Source organism: Scomber scombrus, chromosome 17 (genome assembly GCF_963691925.1).
Source record: "Scomber scombrus chromosome 17, fScoSco1.1, whole genome shotgun sequence".
NCBI lineage: Eukaryota > Metazoa > Chordata > Actinopteri > Scombriformes > Scombridae > Scomber > Scomber scombrus.
In genome coordinates this window covers 3,340,413-3,358,677 of record NC_084986.1, presented here as the reverse complement: position 1 = coordinate 3,358,677, position 18,265 = coordinate 3,340,413, and the positions used below count along the sequence as shown (strand labels likewise).

Below are 18,265 nucleotides of genomic sequence, written 5' to 3'. Positions count from 1 at the left end.
ATGAAATATAACAATGGTGCCTTGTGTGCAGCTTTGCCTAAAACATCAGTAATGGTCCTGTCTCCTGAATACAGTAGCAGAGGTGACAGTGTGACGCCTCCACGCTTCACATAAACCTGTTTACCGCACAGGAAACAAACAGGAAATGGAAAAAAGCAGGAATACACCTACACTCCATCGCTTGTATGATAGCACAAGAGGTCCATCAAACACTTCAAATGCATTAAAACAATTCAAATAATGCTTATCCTGCTAAAAGATGCATTTAAACATAACAACAACACACTCAGAGATGATTTGTATGTATTAATTATTCCTCAGTGGTAAAATGTTATTGCATTCCTCCAGTAATGTACAGCATGTGTGTGCTTGTGTTGTCTGCTGCATACATTATGTAGATTAGTGTTTATCAGAGAGTGTCCTTACACAGAGAAAACAATGACACACAATCAGCTGGTTAATGAATGCATATAAACAAAAGAAATGAAAGGTAAGAGCAAACATCACATATTTAAATCACCTGTCAATTAACATTCAGCATGTTTGCATTGATTTAACTGCAGATGTTATCAAAGCAAAAAATAAGGTTAAAACAAGATGATGAACATGAAAATTCATAAAGACTGGATTTATTTTTTATTTGTAATGTATCGTGCTGCTGCAGTGTTTGTGCTGTAGTTCCTTCGTGTAAGATCACTTTTTTTTTTCATTTAGTTTTGAGGGATTAATGAGTCAAATTTCTTAAAATAGCAGCTTCAATCTCTTAATATTTGTCACACTGAGAGAGATTTATCTCTGCCGCTCCTCTTTGCCCGTGTTGATCCTGTCTCCTCCTTCATAGTGGAACCTTTACAGTTCAACACGCTGTCTCGCATGAACACACACGCACACACACGCACACACACACACACACACACACACACACACACACACACACACACACACACACACACACAGCCAAAACAAATTAAACCCATTAAAACCAAATATGTCCTCAAAAGCTCCACATCTTTTTTCTCTCTCTCTCTTTCTTTCTTTCTTTCTTTCTTTCTTTCTTTCTTTCTCTCTCTCTCCGCCTGCTTATCTCTCGCCCAGCGGAGACAGAGAAGATGAGATCAATTTTAGGATCAGAGCTTGATTAAATATCGACAAGGCCCGGCTTCTCCCCTCAGAAAGCAACTCTTTGATCAGGAGATGAAAAGCTTTCAGAGTGCCCATCATTGTCTCACAAATCAAACGTATTAAAGTTCAGCATGCATGCCGCGCTGCGCCCCAAAGCACACAACACCCCAAAATTATAGCATTTTTTATAATTGTGGATACTCAATACGCATTCAGTGTTTTCAGAGTCCCTGGAGCAAAGCATGATTGCAGATAGTAAAAAGAAAACTTATCTAGTTATTATCTGACTATTAAAGATTTTTTTTCCCTTTCTGTTTGAAAACTGACGCTTGAAATTAGATTGCACTTCTTTTTTTTTTTTTTTGCTGCCTTCAACTAAATATCTTTCAAAGCCTCTTAGAAAAACCTCCTAGAAAGTTTCGTTACACTGAATAATCTTTTGTAAACTTTTTGGCTCCGATTCAGTGAAGATGGAGAGAATAAGCAGATTGACATTTTTCTAAAAGTATTCACCCATAAAGAGTGATGATGGAGGCTTTTTCTCAGCTCAGTTCTTTACTTCACATTACCATAGCTTACTTGAGGGCAGAAACAGTGGCGTCTATGGGATGAAGGGTTTTGCATCATTCAGCGAGTCGACAATACAACTGACTGTAGTAATAATGTGACAGTGTGCACAGCTGCAGGTTACACACTTTACTCACACTGACACATCATCATGCAGGAGTTTCTCCTAAACTGTGAAAACTAATATTAAACATTGAGACTTTAAATGTTGAATATCAATAAAGAGAAACTTCCATTAACTGTCTGTTGGTCCTGTGTTGTTATGTCTCTACTTATTTGATATTTAATGATTTTACTCTGAGGTTTTTTCTAACTTTGGTTTACAGAAGTGTGAAATACATCAAAATAATCTTTACTTTACTGTCTTAGTCTGAAGTGTTACTGTCAATAACAGAGTTTGTTGTTAAGAAGTTAAAGCTTGATGAATTGGACCTGGTTGGGTTTAGGTTTAGGTACATTGTTTTAACTAAGAGATGTCTAAGTAAGACAGGAAAGATCGGACACATGATTTTTTCTAGCAGCCAACATATCTGAGATTTAGTTGCATCTTTCAACACAGAACATGATTCAATAGCTGCGGTTCAATCAACTTATTTTCATCAAGTATTAACATCAGAAAAGGTTGATGGAGATGGCAGAAGTTTCATTCTTGCTTAAGTGGATTTTGAGAAAAAGTGAATGCGCTAAATTGAAGATTAAACACTTTTGCTGAGTAAGTTCTGACATGGAGAATATTCAACCAAACATGACTGATCAGCTGTTTCTACTGTCAGTGTGTGTCCAGATATTTCTATAACGTGCAAAAACATGGCTGGTAATAATAACATGTGGACCGATGAGGAGACCAAACAAGTTCCTGAACAATTTCTCTCCATTTGGATGGCCAAAGTGTTCTTCTACTATGTTTATTACAGCTGTATGTATTGTAGACTACGACGGTAAACTCTGACGAAACTACGCTTTGAGTGGCCTCGTTTATTCACTCTGAACCAGTTGATGGAAACACTCCTGATTTGGATTTTCTTATTGTTTTCTCTTTTTTTCCTTTTCTGTCACATTTCAAAAGTTTGCTTAAAATTCATTTAACATATGATGGAAACACGGCTGATGACTTGACTTTGATAAAAAATAAGGACAAAGATTGTGATGGGTGATATATCTCAGGTGATACTCAAGTTACAGCACACTGACAACCGGTGACTCTCCGGAAGGTCGAAAATCAATCTGTAAATTGATGGTTTGCGTTGGGTCGGCAGAAATGCAAATTACACACAGTTTAAAGTTAATGAGCCAAAACCTGCAAAACCACTGAATGGTCCATTAAGTGTCTTTTCAGCAAAGCACTAACACTTCCAGATCCAAGCGCTGCTGTCCTGTACACGACTGTGCCCTCTAACATCTGACCTCTTTTCATCTGAGACTTTCAGATCTATATAAGAGCTGTTGAGCTGACTCTTCCACATTACATCGTCTGAAACACATACATGGCAAAAACTGGGTATCCTTGGCAACCATCTACTACTCTCCAAACCTGTTCTTATGTGCAACTTTTGGACACATAAAAACAACAAACTCCACACTGTCTCAGTGCATCACCATCATCTGTCAGCTCTGAACTGTCGGCTGTCTTTCTGTGAGTTTAGAAAAGACAGAAAGACTGTAAACTGATCTTCTGCAGCAAGATTAACTTTTCTAAACTTTAGCAGGAAACATGTGGTGCCTGTTTTCTACCTGCTGCTTTCTGTGAAACTACTACACCTTCATTCAAGCATAAAACAGGAAATGGCTGCTTTAAAAGGTGAACAACTAAAGGTTAAATTTAACAAAATTACATCTGGTCTAATTTACGCCACAGACTATACTTTTTAAACATTTTTTTAATCTTTGCTGCACTTCTCCAAGATCATTTATCAATCAAACAACGTAGGTTATTTTCTTGGATTTTCTGTTGATACAGTTCATGGAAGTACAGCGCCACTCAACTGTTGTGGCCAATTAGGGTACTGCTAAACAAACAACATTTAAAACAAATCTTATCCAGCCCAAGAGCCTTTTACATAACATACACTCATTTATACATTAAAAGACACCTGTTCATCACCTCACATGAAAAATAAGACAATGTAATAATCTTTGTGTTATGTGTTATTCATCCATGAACCTTTTTCTCAGAGGCTAGAAAAGCTATCAAAATGAGCTCTGTGTTAAAGTCTGGTCAGGGTCACAAAAGGAAAATACAAGAGAAAAAAAAAATGCAATAAATAATAACTTGAGGCTACTATTTCTCTCTGTTCATAACACACAGTGGCTGTCACTGTAGAAATGTGATGAGTGTCTGTCAGAGGATGTGTTTACATAGTGGAGCTACTGTGCCACATGGAGAGTGTTCAGAAATGACTGGGTCAGTTTACTTTATTGTTCAATGAAAAGGAACACACAAATGTCTGTATTAAAATGTTATGGATTATTATTGTTTTAAATGTCTTGAAAAATATAAGATATGTTCTCATGTTACATAAAACTGTTTGCAGGAGAAGCTTCAGAGGATCCTATTTATTCTGCTGAGAGACACACTTCCAAATTCACTAACTAAAAATAAAAGGAAGCAAAACTAGTTCCAACTCCAAGGCACCACCGGCATAAACACACACACATATACACACATACACACACACACATACACACACGCGCACACACACACACACACACACACACACACACACACACACACACACACACACACACACACACACACACACACACACACACACACACGTACATATAGAGAGCCAGAGCCAAAGGGAGCATTGGGGCCCAGGGAGACAGATTGTCTTTTAATTGGTTGAAAACTGCAGAGCTTTGAGAAGGGCTGAAGGGACAGAACACACACACACACACACACACACACACACACACACACACACACACACACACACACACACACACACACATACACACAGACACAATGTCCTCTGTGATAGTAAGGAGACGTAGCCGGTCCCTGCTGACTGACTGGTATAATGAGCTGAACTCAGGCCAAAACCTCGAGGTGTGTGTGTGTGTGTGTGTTTGTATCTTGTGTGTGTGTGTGTGTGTGTGTGTGAGTGTGTTTGTGTGTGTGTGTGTGTGTTTGTGTGGCAACCTGCTGATATCATCAAACTGAAAGACAGAAAGATAGTTCAGAGATTGAGGGTCAGGACAGTGTAAATGTGCGTGTGCGTGTGCGTGTGTATGTGTGTATGTGTGTGTGTGTGTTTGAAGGCTGTGCCATCACTGCACCCCCACTGTGACTTTTGGCAGCTGATTGTTTCCTTCTTCAGTGGCCAAAAGTAAAACACATTTTGACTGATACAGATCCTGAAGGCTGATATGCAACCAGATGATTAATATTAAAACTCTATATAAAAACAATTATACAGCTTCTTGTCTATATAACCCTTCTTTTATATATACATTATATGTACAGAACAGCAGCTGTACATTCAATAAATCATATGTGATCTCAAAATGACATCTTACATTTCACGCTTTACTTTCATTTTCAGATAATACTAGGTTATGATTGGCTGGCAGGTATCAGCATTTCTGTTTGGGTGTTCATTTCTGGCCCCAGTCTTACCTTAGATTTGTGTTTTTTTTTCAAATACATGAATATTGAAATGATGTAAAATGCCCATCCCTACTCATCACATCTTACATGGTCTTATTAAGTGATGAACACAGCGACAGTGTACGTTACCTCCGTATGGTGCGAAGCAAGGTGGATCTGGCCTCGTTGTGGAAGGTGATGATGATGGAGGTGGGAGGAAGATCAGAGTCGTAGTGAAGGATGGTACACCTGGAGACAGAAAAAACAGGATTCAACATGACATCAGATCCATTGATACAAATATGCAAGTGAAGGAAATTAGAAGTTAACCTCAACCTAAAATAATCTCAGTAGACGTCAGTGTTGGACAACTTGAATAAAAGTTAAAATCACTCCCACAGTATATATTGTCTATACCTTTTCATCATCTTATCATGTGAGTCAACATACCGATTCCCTGATTTTAAACTTTTTCTAATTTGACATAAAAACATCAATCATCTGAACAAAGATTGCAGACATTCTTCTGTTTTTAACCAGAACAATTAAGACTTAAAAGTATCTCGTTAAAACAAATGAAAAGCTAAACTACATCTGGCAAATGAGGCAATGTGTCTAGTAGTAGTAGAAAACCTACCCAACACTATGCTGACACCATTTACACACCTATAATAATGATATTTAGGATCCCTTGAAACCTTCTACATTTAATTTTATACTTGAAGTTAATTAAAATCTAATTATTGCTGATTTACACTGATGATAGTTTCATTTTGTGTGTCTTCTGGTGTGTACACACACACACACACACACACACACACACACACACACACACACACACACACACACACACACACACACACACACACACACACACACACACATACACACACACACACACACACATAGACTTAAAGTGAGTGTGTGGTCACCCCAGACCTGTTGAAGATGAATTATAGATGACCGGCCAGAGCCTCATTAAAATACACCACATATCAGTGTCTGTGAGTGTGTGTGCTGCCTTCGCTGGGTCAGCAGCCTTTTCGTCTAGAAGAGCAGAGGCACACACACACACATTCACACACACACACATTCGCGCGCACACACACACACACACACACACACACACACACACACACACACACACACACACACACACACACACACAACCGAGCAGCATAATGAGACGACTGGCCTTTACCTATCAGTTTGATGGATTGGTGACATTTTCAAACAGAAACAGCCGGCTTGCTCTGTTCTGGCCTTCATTTTTTAAAAACATCACCTTCCACAAATTTGTGCTTGTGTGTTCGTCTGGAACTTAACACAAATACACTGTACCACCAGCCAGTTTAACACGTGGTACTCTACTGTTTATCTAATCTGCCTCTTTCCTGCCTTCATTATGTTATTCTAGCCAAACCACCAGCAGCAGCAGCAGCAGCAGCAGCAGCAGCAGCAGCAGCAGCAGCAGCAGCAGCAGCAGCAGCAGCAGCAGCAGCAGCAGCAGCAGCAGCAGCAGCAGCAGCAGCAGCAGCAGCAGCAGCAGCTGCAGCAGCAGCAGCAGCAGCAGCAGCAGCAGCTGCAGCAGCAGCAGCTGCAGCAGCAGCAGCAGAATGGCTCTATGGATGATAATGTCAGTCAGTCAGCTTTGGTCCAGACTCAGATATCTCAGGAACTACTGGATGAACTGCCACAACATTTTGTACATTCATGAGCTCCAGAAGATGAAGCCTACTGATTATTCTGTGAAAAATCTTACCACTAATTTCATGGATTGGCACAAAATGTTTTTTTTGTAAATGTCACCACTGTGGAACTAATAAAGGAATATTTTCTCCTATCTTGGTTCCCAGGAGATTCATCCTAAGGACTTCTCATCTTGTCTAAATTTCAACCCGTCACAAAACTTTGGATTCTAATTAAATATCTACAAAACTAATCATATTCCCATAAGCCTCAGCTGTACTTTCTTTATACTTTTCTAACAAGCTAAACTGAGATGTTAACTAAGTAAAACCTCAAAAAGCTGCTGCCATCTTGTTGAGGGAACATCCAATTAAAAAACTAAATGATAACTCACAAAACATTAAAAATAGAATGAAAATATGATATGCAGATCATGCTGCTCAGGCTAATTAATACACTACCAACAACATTAATGACCTGTTAATAACACAAATGAGCTTGTTTGAGTTGAGCAACACCTGTGTTAATGAAACGTTGACATTCAGAGAGACAAACATGTCTACGATATCTTAATTGATGTTTTAACGATGTGCGAGCTGATGTCATCGAGTGTTTCCTTCACTTTGCAAAAAACCATGAAAAACTGCCTTGAGCATCTATGCATTCACTGCTGCTCGACACAGCTGATGTACAATCCATACACGTAATGTAATGTGACATAAGGACCAACTATTTATTCATTGTTTTAGAGATAGGTATCATTATCAGGATATGACGACCTATATATTTATATATGAGATGTTGGTCATATTGCCCAGCCCTATCATGTACTATTATTTCCTTCAAATTAGAATATTACATTTTGAGCATAACTCTAATTATGTTATTTCACTGTTTGTAGACACTGATGAGAGAGTTATATTTACTTGCCTGTAATTTTTAGAACATTTTTCTCATTAACTTTATTTGTGTGGTAACATAGTTTTACTGTACAGAGGATTGTTTGAACTTAATGTTTTTATTCAGGCAATTAAATTACTGTATTTTCTGTTATTTATTACAATAAAGCCAATAAACTAATTAATTAACCAAGCAACTATAACAGCTGACTGAAATCATACAGTAGATGGTTTTTCATCTCACTTATATTTATATGGATATCCTATGGTAACATGTTGTTTTCAGGTCACACAGCACAGACAGTGACGGCTCTATATTTGATGTTTCATAAACTACAAAACCAATATTTATCATGACAGCAACACGTTTCCCAGCTTGCCACCGAGAAATGTGAGAAAACTCTCCTCTGTTGCTGCCCCACTTTGTAGTTTAGAGAGATACCATCTGTTTTCCTTCAACTATCTCAGCTTGTGTAGCTCGGAGGCGAGATGACTTATCTACTTTTTCAGCCATCTGAACTAAAGTGACAAACAGAAACAAGCTGACTAGTGATGACGATGCAGAAAACTAAACTACATGTTAGAGGACAACAAGTGGTCAGTTTTTTTGTTTGTTGACTTTTTCACAAATGATCAAGCAACTTTGGTAACTTTGACAGAATCTGAAATATCTACTTCTACCTTCCAGTAAACCAACATTTCATTCGGGTTATCTCTAATAATCCTGCATCATATTCCCCAGATCAAAAGTGCCACATCACCAACAAACATTTTGTGGTTTCAGCTCCTATAAAAAAAAGAAAAGCTGGCGTGTCATGTCGAAAGTGTCTGAACCTGCGTCTGTGATATTTGCTGAGGGTGAGAACACAGACTCCACTCCTAATTTGTTGTATTAACAGGTTGACACACGGCATCAGTCAGTGTACACAGGCACCCAGCTGTGACATAATACTATCAGCACCTCATTAACTCACAATTTGATTTATTTTTTATTTGTTTCATTTAGTTTAAATAGCTCGATGATTAGGTAGGAAAACAGTATCACAGCAGCAGATTAGAGAATGTTTAAAGTTCAGAAACTGGCATTTGTGCTTTTACTATCTAAATATCTTACTTAGAAATTGCTTATATTTTACTTTTCACTTTTATTTTAAAATGTCCCTGTTTATTTCTTGCTCTTACAGTCCCTACATCACCAGCTGCATTTCCTATCACCAAAATATGTAAATTAAACTACATAGAAAGATAGAAAACAGAGAGATAGCCAATTAGTGGTGCAGTTTGTGACACTTTTTAAAACTGACTCTGAACTGTTGTCACTTCTCATTCAGACTCATTTCTATCTTAATGCGGCCTCCCTTCTTCCATCCTTCCTATTTTCTCTCTCTTTTTACATTGTGTCTCTTTCTCACAAAGAATAGGAGAACACGCTGTATATATTTGTCATATCATATCCCATCATGCCCCACTCTGCCTCCTCCATCCCTCCCCCCACTTCTATCTCCCTGTCTCCATCTCTGGTTTTCCTGCAGTTGATTTATTCAGCGGCTCTACCAGAGAGGAACGATGAGAAGATAAAGAGTGTGTGTGTGTGTGTGTGTGTGTGTGTGTGTTTGTGTGGGGGAGTGCGTAAGAAAAAAGAGAGAGTGTGTGAGAAGGACAAACGAGGCCGAGAGACACCGTGACAGACAGGCAGAGAGAGAGAGAGAGAGAGAGAGAGAGAGAGAGAGTGAGACAGATATAAGGATAAAAGTTGTGCTGACAGATGACTGATGCTGAAGCTGATATGAACAAGCTTCTATACTCCCTGAGCGTATGTATATATATGTGTGTGTGTGTGTGTGTGTGTGTGTGTGTGTGTGTGTGTGTGTGTGTGTGTGGGTGAGTTAACTTCCTGCATCAAAGCTCAAAAGGAACACACACTGGGAAAGGGAAAAGGCAGGAAATAGAGGAGAAGAAGAGAGGAAATAGATGAAGAAGAAGAGGAGGAGAGGGACACAGGGAGGAATATGTGATGGGGATAGGGGAGGAGAAGGAGGGGAGTCAAAATAAAGTGAAGGAGGTGAGAGGGGAATTGAGGAGATTCAAACAAAAAAAGGAAAAGGGGTGAAAGGAGAGATATAACAAGAAAAAGCAGGCGAGTTGAATGAAGGCAGAAGGACAGAATGTAAACAAGAGGGCAAGAGCAAATAAAAAGAGAGGAGAGGAGAGATTTGGAGAAGAGAGGAGCAAACAGAGTCTATGAAGGGTACATAAAAAGAGTAAAGGAGAGGAGGAAGAATACACACTAGAGAAGAAATTGAGATGTAAATGTACTGAGAGATTAGGGTAGAAAAAGAGAGGAGTGGAAAAAGAGACCAGTGAAGAAAAAGATAAACAGAGGAGAGGATGAGGCAAAGATGAAGAGGAGAGGAAATTGAGAAAAAATGATTTATGTAGAAATGTGAAAAATGAAAAAGAAGAGAGGGCAACTAATTAAGAAAGCTTTCATTTAGACTCTAAGGTATCATCATTAAGCACAGACATCTACTTCATTCACTGAAGTTAAAAACAAACGCAAAAAGAAAAGAAAAGCAGGAGAGTTTATCTTTCATGACACACGAGAAGCACCGGACGAGACCTTAAAGGTCACATATTATGCAAAATACACCTTTTCAATATTATTATATCTTGTCCCTGGTGAGTCTAGAGACTCTTTAACTATGAGAGAAGACGGCTCCATCTTTCAGTAATTGTGTGCGCAAAAACACTTAATTTGGCTCCCTTTATGACATCATAAAGGGATCTGTTGCCCTGACGACCAGCCCACCGGTATTTATGTCATCTCATCACTTTATTTTTGATAGAAATGTCTCCTCATGACTGCACAGCTGTTGTATGTGTGTGATGGATCGATACTGTCTGTCTGTGAACTGACCTCAAACTCCTGAGCTGTAGGTTTTGCCACATTTTATGCTGCTTTACTGTTAATTTAACAGGTTAGCCTCAACCGAGGGCAACTCAAGTCTTAAGTACAATGTTGTTCTTTACCACCGTATATCATCTACTGAGGGCAACTCTACACAATAAACTTCATAAAGTTAGTTGAGCACCATTAGCGTGTTAATTCAAGGCGAAGCTAATACGTCCATTCTGATCCACAGATACACTTAGCATTACTGTAATACTAGTATTAGTGATGCTACTGTGGCTCTGTTGCAGTTCCAGTATGAATATGAATACGTCATACAATCTCGCCTTGTATTACGGCCAGAAAGCCACAGCTGGTTCTGGATTGGGGCGTGAGCAGCTGCAGCTCATTAGCATTTAAAGCTACAGACACAGAAGCAGCCCATAGAGGACAGAAGCAAGAAACTTCAAAGACATATTTTGGGGACCTCAGAGAACTTCATGAACTCATTTAAAAGCAGAATAATATTTTCCATCTCCATACTGTCCATTGTTTCACAAAGAAGAGAAAAGAAGGGAGGTGGAAGAGTAAAAAGACAAAAGAGCTCAGAGAACAAAGAGAGGAGAAGAGGAAGCGGGACAGGAGGTTAAATGGGGTGCAGAGGGTAAAAGGGAGGTTGGAAAGAAAGAAAAGCGGAGAAAGGGAAAGAGATAAAATAGTGTGAGAGAGGCGAGCAGAGTGTTTACTGTAGATCTCTGTCCAGATGGTGTGAAAATCATTCATATTTAATGAGCGCAGCCATTTGAGAAATGGCTGTTGTTTGTGTGTCTGTTTGGCTCATCAAAGTTCATCTGGAGTTGAGATAAACACATGAAAGGAGAGGTCAAAACTGGCGGTGTCCACACTCACACACACACACACACACACACACACAGTCTCCCTCTCGGCAGGCGGTGCAGCCGACCTGTCAAAGTGTGTGTTCGTGCTGCAAAATACTAATGACCACTGATGTAGCCCTGAGATACTGTCAGACCTGTTCACACACACACAGAGTACCTACCTGCAGCCTCTGATTAACACTCCTCTCTCTCTCTCTCTGTCCTTCATTTGTTCTGCCTCTTGGCTTTTTTTTCTATTCTCTTTTTCCTCCATTTCTCTCTCTCTCTCTCTCTCTCTCTCTCTCTCTCTCTCTCTCTCTCTCTCTCTCTCTCTCTCTCTCTCTGTGTGTGACCTGCAGTGCCTTCCTCTGTTGTTCCTGCCTCACTCATGCCTACATAAATACATAAGAACTCAGAGTTATGCTGCTTATTGTAGGTAAGCAGTCATTTACTTTTCACTTAATATCAAACTTCAGAATGTAAAATATCACCTAACACACATACACACACACACACACACACACACACACACACACACACACACACACACACACACCAGATATAATAACACAATTAGAAGTCCCAGTTAGCAGAGAATAATAAGTGAACTGTGACCGAGATCCAAACCAGCTTAATATCGAGGAAGAAACCTAAAAATCCAACACTTCACTCTGCATCAGGCTCTAAACTCTCTTCTAACAATTATTTTCTAACACCAACACAAAAATCACCATCTTCTTAACCCAACGTAGCTTTACAGAAAAATCATCTTTCAGAGTTCAATCACCTTTCCTCTCTGAAACTTTTTTTCAGTTTTTCAGCAATAAAAATAATGAATGAGTGCTGCAATCATTTCACAATGGCTCAGAACAGTGTTCCTTTCCCTCTCACGTATACAGTAGCACCTTTCAAAACACTTGTTACATATTAGACCTGTCATGATAACTACTTTAGGACACTTTCACACCAACAGCAGTTGGTGCGCACCAAACAGTCCATTCGGACCAAAAGCTCTTAGTTCGGTTGGTTTTCGTTGGTGTGAAAGCATCAATCGCACTCGGGTACGCGCTAAATCAAGCGGACCGAGACTTCCAAAAAGAAGTGGTCTCGGTCCGCTTGACTCCGCACCAAATGCCGACCTACCGGAAGATGAGGGAACGTCAATCAGACCAACTTTGATTTGTTTGCAGGTGTGAACGCGGACCACACCGCAGTCTGTATGCTACATAGTAACAATTTTACTGCCTGGTGCGGACCAAATAATCAAACTAATGGTGTGAAAGCGCCCTAAATTGGACGATATATTGTCTCAGAATCGCGATAAACAATATTATTGTAATTTGAAGATCATTTTATACCACTGATATCATGATAATATACTAGTATAATAATTTAAAAGGGGAGTTGAGATTGTAGAGTTGGTGTTACCCTTCTGTAAAAACCCAGACTGCCATTATGGTTGGGGACAGAGTTATTTACCTTTAATTCTTCTGCAGTTCTAACCCTAACCCTAACCCTAACCCTCTTAGCTGCTAATGTGAAGTGTGGCAATACTGAGGTCAGAAATAATCAAGATCATGTCCATGTATCATACAATAAGTCCATATATAGACATGATGATGTTGATAATTACGTTATTATACGATAAGTCGATACTTATCGTGACAGGCCTATTACAAATGTTGAAAAATGAGGTGGTGCTCCTAAATCCATGACTACATCCAGACAGTCAGTGTCATGATGAGGACAGGATTAAATCTTACAATTAAATCTGACCTTTTCTAGCACCTGAGGTACAAAAACTCTGTTAGGTGAGTTCAGTCATGAAACTACTAGTATTTCAGATGATGCTAAAGTTGCTAACGAGTCATCGGTTGTTCTGTTTGTATTCAATATGCATCATTTTCTATTGGTTCATGTGTCATCCTGTGCTTTTTATAACTATATGCACGAGTGATAAACTTCATATGCAACAATGGAAACGTGCTTACATTAAGCAAACAGAATTGAGTGCAGTGTTTCTCCATGTGATATTCTTCAGGATAGAGATGTGTGTGCAGTATAATGTCGTTTTGGTTTTATTTTGCCTGGCCGCCTTGATGTGGAACAATGTCAGTTTATTCTGAGCAAAGTTACAGCGCGCCTGCTGGAGGAAGATATTTTAGTAAGCTTTTCACCTCTGCCCTCTCTTTCTTTCTTTTCTTTCCCCCCCCGCTATCTCTGTCTCGCTTCTATTCAGGTGTTCACAGAGGAGAAGATGGCCTAGTTTTGGCTGGTTAGGCAACATCCATTTACATATTTACACACACACACAATGGTGGTGAATGAGGGAGCAAGGGATTTCTCTCCTCTTGATCGAGAGAAAGAAAAGACACGGAAAGAAAAGAGAGACAGCAAGGGACAGTAGATAAAGCCTCATGTCTTTCTTTTTTTTTTCTTTTACTGGAAAATTCCATTAGGAAAATTTCCGAGTCAGTGATTCCATTGAATGAAAAGCTGAAATGAATAGTTTCAGTGGATTCAACAATTTTAATTGAAGCAGGTTCAATCCCCAAAAAGGAGCGAAGGAGTGTGTGTACACTGAGAAAGAATAACTGACCAGGTTGTGTCCTGATATGACTCAGTTCTGCTGCCAGCGTGGAGCTTTGAGTCTATTTAATTTCTACTTTAATAAAGCACAGCAGTGTTTGTTACGTCTCAGGAGAATGAAAAACTCCTGGGTCAACAAAATAAACTGTTTACTTGTTCTGGAGCCTGTGAGTTAACCTTTCAATACATTTCATTGACAGAAACTTCAACAACAACACAAAGAAAGCTTCTGTTATTGTTTAAACGCTGATGATGAAGGTTTCTTTACCAGCTGAGCAAAGCAGGAAACTTTCATAAAGTTCAGCAGCTCTGAAAGCTTCATGTTTACTGTGTTTCAGCTGGTCTGTAGAGAATGAAATCAAACCAACAACACTTTATATTACTGTATATTATTATCTGATGCCAATAATCCCTCTTGTACATAATGTTACCATTTCCAGTTGTTTACTCACTTATTATTTATTGTTCTTTATTCTTCTTATAGATGCTCCTTCTATCTTTCCTTTTCACTTTGATGCTGTAAATTTCCCCATGGTGGGACTAATAAAGGATTATCTTATCTTAAAGCATCAACTGATGTGATAAAGGCCTGAATGTGGGTCCTGTTTTAATTTCCTGATCTTAATCTGAGGTTTAGGTCCTGATATGTAAAACCCTGAATTTACTAAATTATCCCAGTGTTGTGCCGACAGTGTATTGTCGTATATTTATAATTGAATGTATAAAGTGGGAGGAAGAGGGATGCCTTTACAGGTTAATCCATCAATGCTCACAATAAACAATTCTAATGTTTTCCTGATGGATAAACATCTCTTGATTGTGTTAATAATGAAATCACAGCAATATGTGTGAAATAAGTGTATAAAAAAATAAATAAGACTTTGTTATAAAATATCAGCAGTTGTGATCATTTCTTTTTTAAACCTTTAAACAATTAGTTTAACTTTCCAAACCTCAACCAAAGAGGTAACAGAGCAGAAAACATCCTTATGAAGCCACTGCTAATAAACACCACTGAAAAGGAAACTCCTCAGGGAGGTAATAGTGTGATATGGAAATATTCCATAAATATGTAACATATGCAGTATGAAATTACTGGGAATTTTTTTTTTTTTTAATGTTTGTGTTCAGTATATGAAGTGCATTAATAAGAAATGAAATGCATAGAAAATGAGTACAGGAGGAAAAGTATAAATATTACTGCATATGAGAAGGAATATTATACAGAGAAAAGAAGAAAACATCATTTATAGGTGGCGCGTCTCTTATTACTCTGCATGGTGTAATAACTGCTGTTCATCATCTGATAATGCAGCTGAATTGTTGGATGTTATGTTTCCTTTATGGGAAACAATTTCAGTCTGTGATGATGTCTGAAATCAAAAAAGCAGACATGCTGTATGGCAGCACACATCTCTGTTGTGTTTGAGAGGGAGGAGGAGTGTTTCTGTCATGTCATCACACAGCTGACAGACACACAACACTGCTGCTGCTTCAACATCCATTTCTTCTTTGTGATCCTACGCTGCAGTTTGTCCAAAAATCAATTTCTCTCAAAATGTTTTTTGTATGTTGGCTGCAGCAGGTAAAGCTCAGCATAGACTGATAGACTCTGATGTAATGTAGACACAAACTGAAGAAAGCCTTTATTGTACTTGAAGATTTTTCTCAAGTTTTGTAAAAAAAAAAAAAAAATGTTGTTGACAATTTTGAAAAATCAATAAAAATCTAGACTTCAGAGAACACACACACACACACACACACACACACACACACACACACACACACACACACACACACACACACACACTGCTGCCACTGTGCATTTAGCTTTAACAGGCCTTTAAAACATCCTAATATTGTTTCAGATGCATCGACTGCATGCCTAAAATTACCAAAATAGTCTGTTATAGAAGTTACAAATATAATTTATATGAGCTTGATTTAGTACGTCTATGTAAAGGGTTTGTTTAGATTTCAGTCATTACATCACACGTCTAAGCTGAATACTGGAGCATGACTGGCTCCACACTAGTTGTCACAAATCCTTAAATCTAAGGTGAGTGCTGCAGCATTAAGAAGTGACTACTGTACATCATTCTGCACAGTGAGGCTCAAACATCCAATATATATTCCTAAGTGGAGGAGGACTGGTGCTGATATTTCTGGTAGGACTTTCATGATGACATCCATGAAAAGTGAAACCTGAGTCACCACTGTATCATTATTGTGTAATTTTTGTATTTAGAAACAGATGGTAAAGTTTTCAAAGTCATCAGAACAGTCACGACTTTAAAAAAAAAAAAGAAAAAAAAAGAAAGAAAAGGAAGCAATCTCATTTTTTGGAGAAGTTTCATTATCATCACTCTACAGCTGTCCTGCTGTAATATCACAACAGTGTCATATTCCCTCTGATCTGAGCTAAATTAGGCCAAGTAAACAGATTCCACTGTAGACTGATATAATCCATTTAAGGGGATTTCATCAACAGACATCTTCTGTTTTTTTCCTGAAAGATTTCCCTCATAATAACATACAGATAGAAAAAGAAGAATCAGTGAATTAATATGATGTTCAGGTGATACTGTGCAGGTACTCAATCATGCAGAGAATTAAACTCTACAAAACTTGAGCAGAAGGAGTTTTTATAAAGTGTTCAACAGTTTATTTTGTTCTGAGGGCGCACCACGAAACAACTAAATTTAGAGGAGGAGGGGGCGAGGCTGTCACGCATATACCGTACTGTGAATCCTGGCGAGGATTAACAGGGAAGAGCATCTTCCAAACTAACTCCAACACCCACCATCAGTTTAAAAGGAGAACACTGTCACCCAGGAGAGCTAGCATCAGCCTCTCTGATGGGCTAACCTGAAAAAACACATCGATCCCTCGGCAGGAGAGCTAAAATTGGATTAAAGAGAAGATACACGACGGCTTTTGGAGCCGAGCAACAGTTAAGAAGCAGTCGGTGGAGTTGGGGGAAAGGGGAAGGGGCTGACGAACAAAGGCGAGATTTTCAGATAGGAGAAAAAGATAGGATGCTTTTTTAAAGAGAAAAAAAAAATGATTTTAACAACTACCAGGGCTCCTCTGGTTCCTTGTTAACGCTGCTGCGATCCCCCAGCGGAGCAGAGAGACTCATGTTTTCCAGAGTTTTCTGGCTGTTTGAAAAACATGAGGCTGGAACTGCTGGGAGAGACGTTTCAACCCCTCTGCTGCTTATATATTCATGCTTTACAGTTCCACAACTCTGACTACCTCTGTGTGTGTGTGTGTGTGTGTGTGTGTGTGTGTGTGTGTGTGTGTGTGTGTATGTGGAGTTACGTACTTAGACGGAAACACTCAATTTGAGTCCATGTATGTCTTCATTTATCTACATATATTGTGTGTTGTAATGGGTCTACAGTGTGCATGTGTGAATATATTTATGTATATGTGTGTTGGGGGGATGGTGGCAAAAAAAAAAAAACAGTACTGTGAAAGTGCCCTCTAAGGTGCCCCACCCCTCCCCCACAGTGTTCAAACAAAGGAGAATCAGTGTCTTAGTTCCAGGTAAATCAGGATGAAATGCCCTATAGAGGGTCTCTATATGTGACAGTGTAGGATGAAGGGTCCTCAAAGGAGTCTTTACAGTGGAAGAAAATGTGATTGTGCCCTTTAAAGTACCCCCGAAGACATAATGAGAGGGGTATGAGTTGGCACTGTGACGGGGCTGACATGGAGGTTCTGTATAGATGTGCTGCAATTTGCAGAATTGGGTGCTGTGTATGGGGGAGAAGACATTGTGAAGTGAGCTTCCAGTGAAGAATATAATACTAGAAGAATATAATAATTTACCTTATTTTCTGCTTTTTATTAAATCAGAATTTTAGGGTTAATATCTCACACTGCAGTGTAACTTTTTTCTATTTTAGCTTCAACTTAACACTTTTAATCATATTTAAATGTGTTTTTATTGCCATGTGTTGCTTTTATATTCTGTCTTGATGCATTTTATGTTTTACTTTGAATTAACTTGTTGTTAAAATGTGCTGTACAAAAT

At 38.8% G+C, this 18,265-nt stretch overlaps 1 protein-coding gene across 1 annotated transcript in view; it reads right to left on the bottom strand.

Annotated features, from left to right (window-relative positions):
* galnt14 (UDP-N-acetyl-alpha-D-galactosamine:polypeptide N-acetylgalactosaminyltransferase 14 (GalNAc-T14)) overlaps positions 1-18,265 on the bottom strand; it is a 182,689-nt gene that overhangs the window by 63,953 nt on the left and 100,471 nt on the right. The window contains exon 3 of the mRNA XM_062437652.1: positions 5,429-5,527. Within this exon, the coding sequence (XP_062293636.1) occupies positions 5,429-5,527 (99 nt within the window). The remainder of the gene's footprint in view (positions 1-5,428; positions 5,528-18,265) is intronic.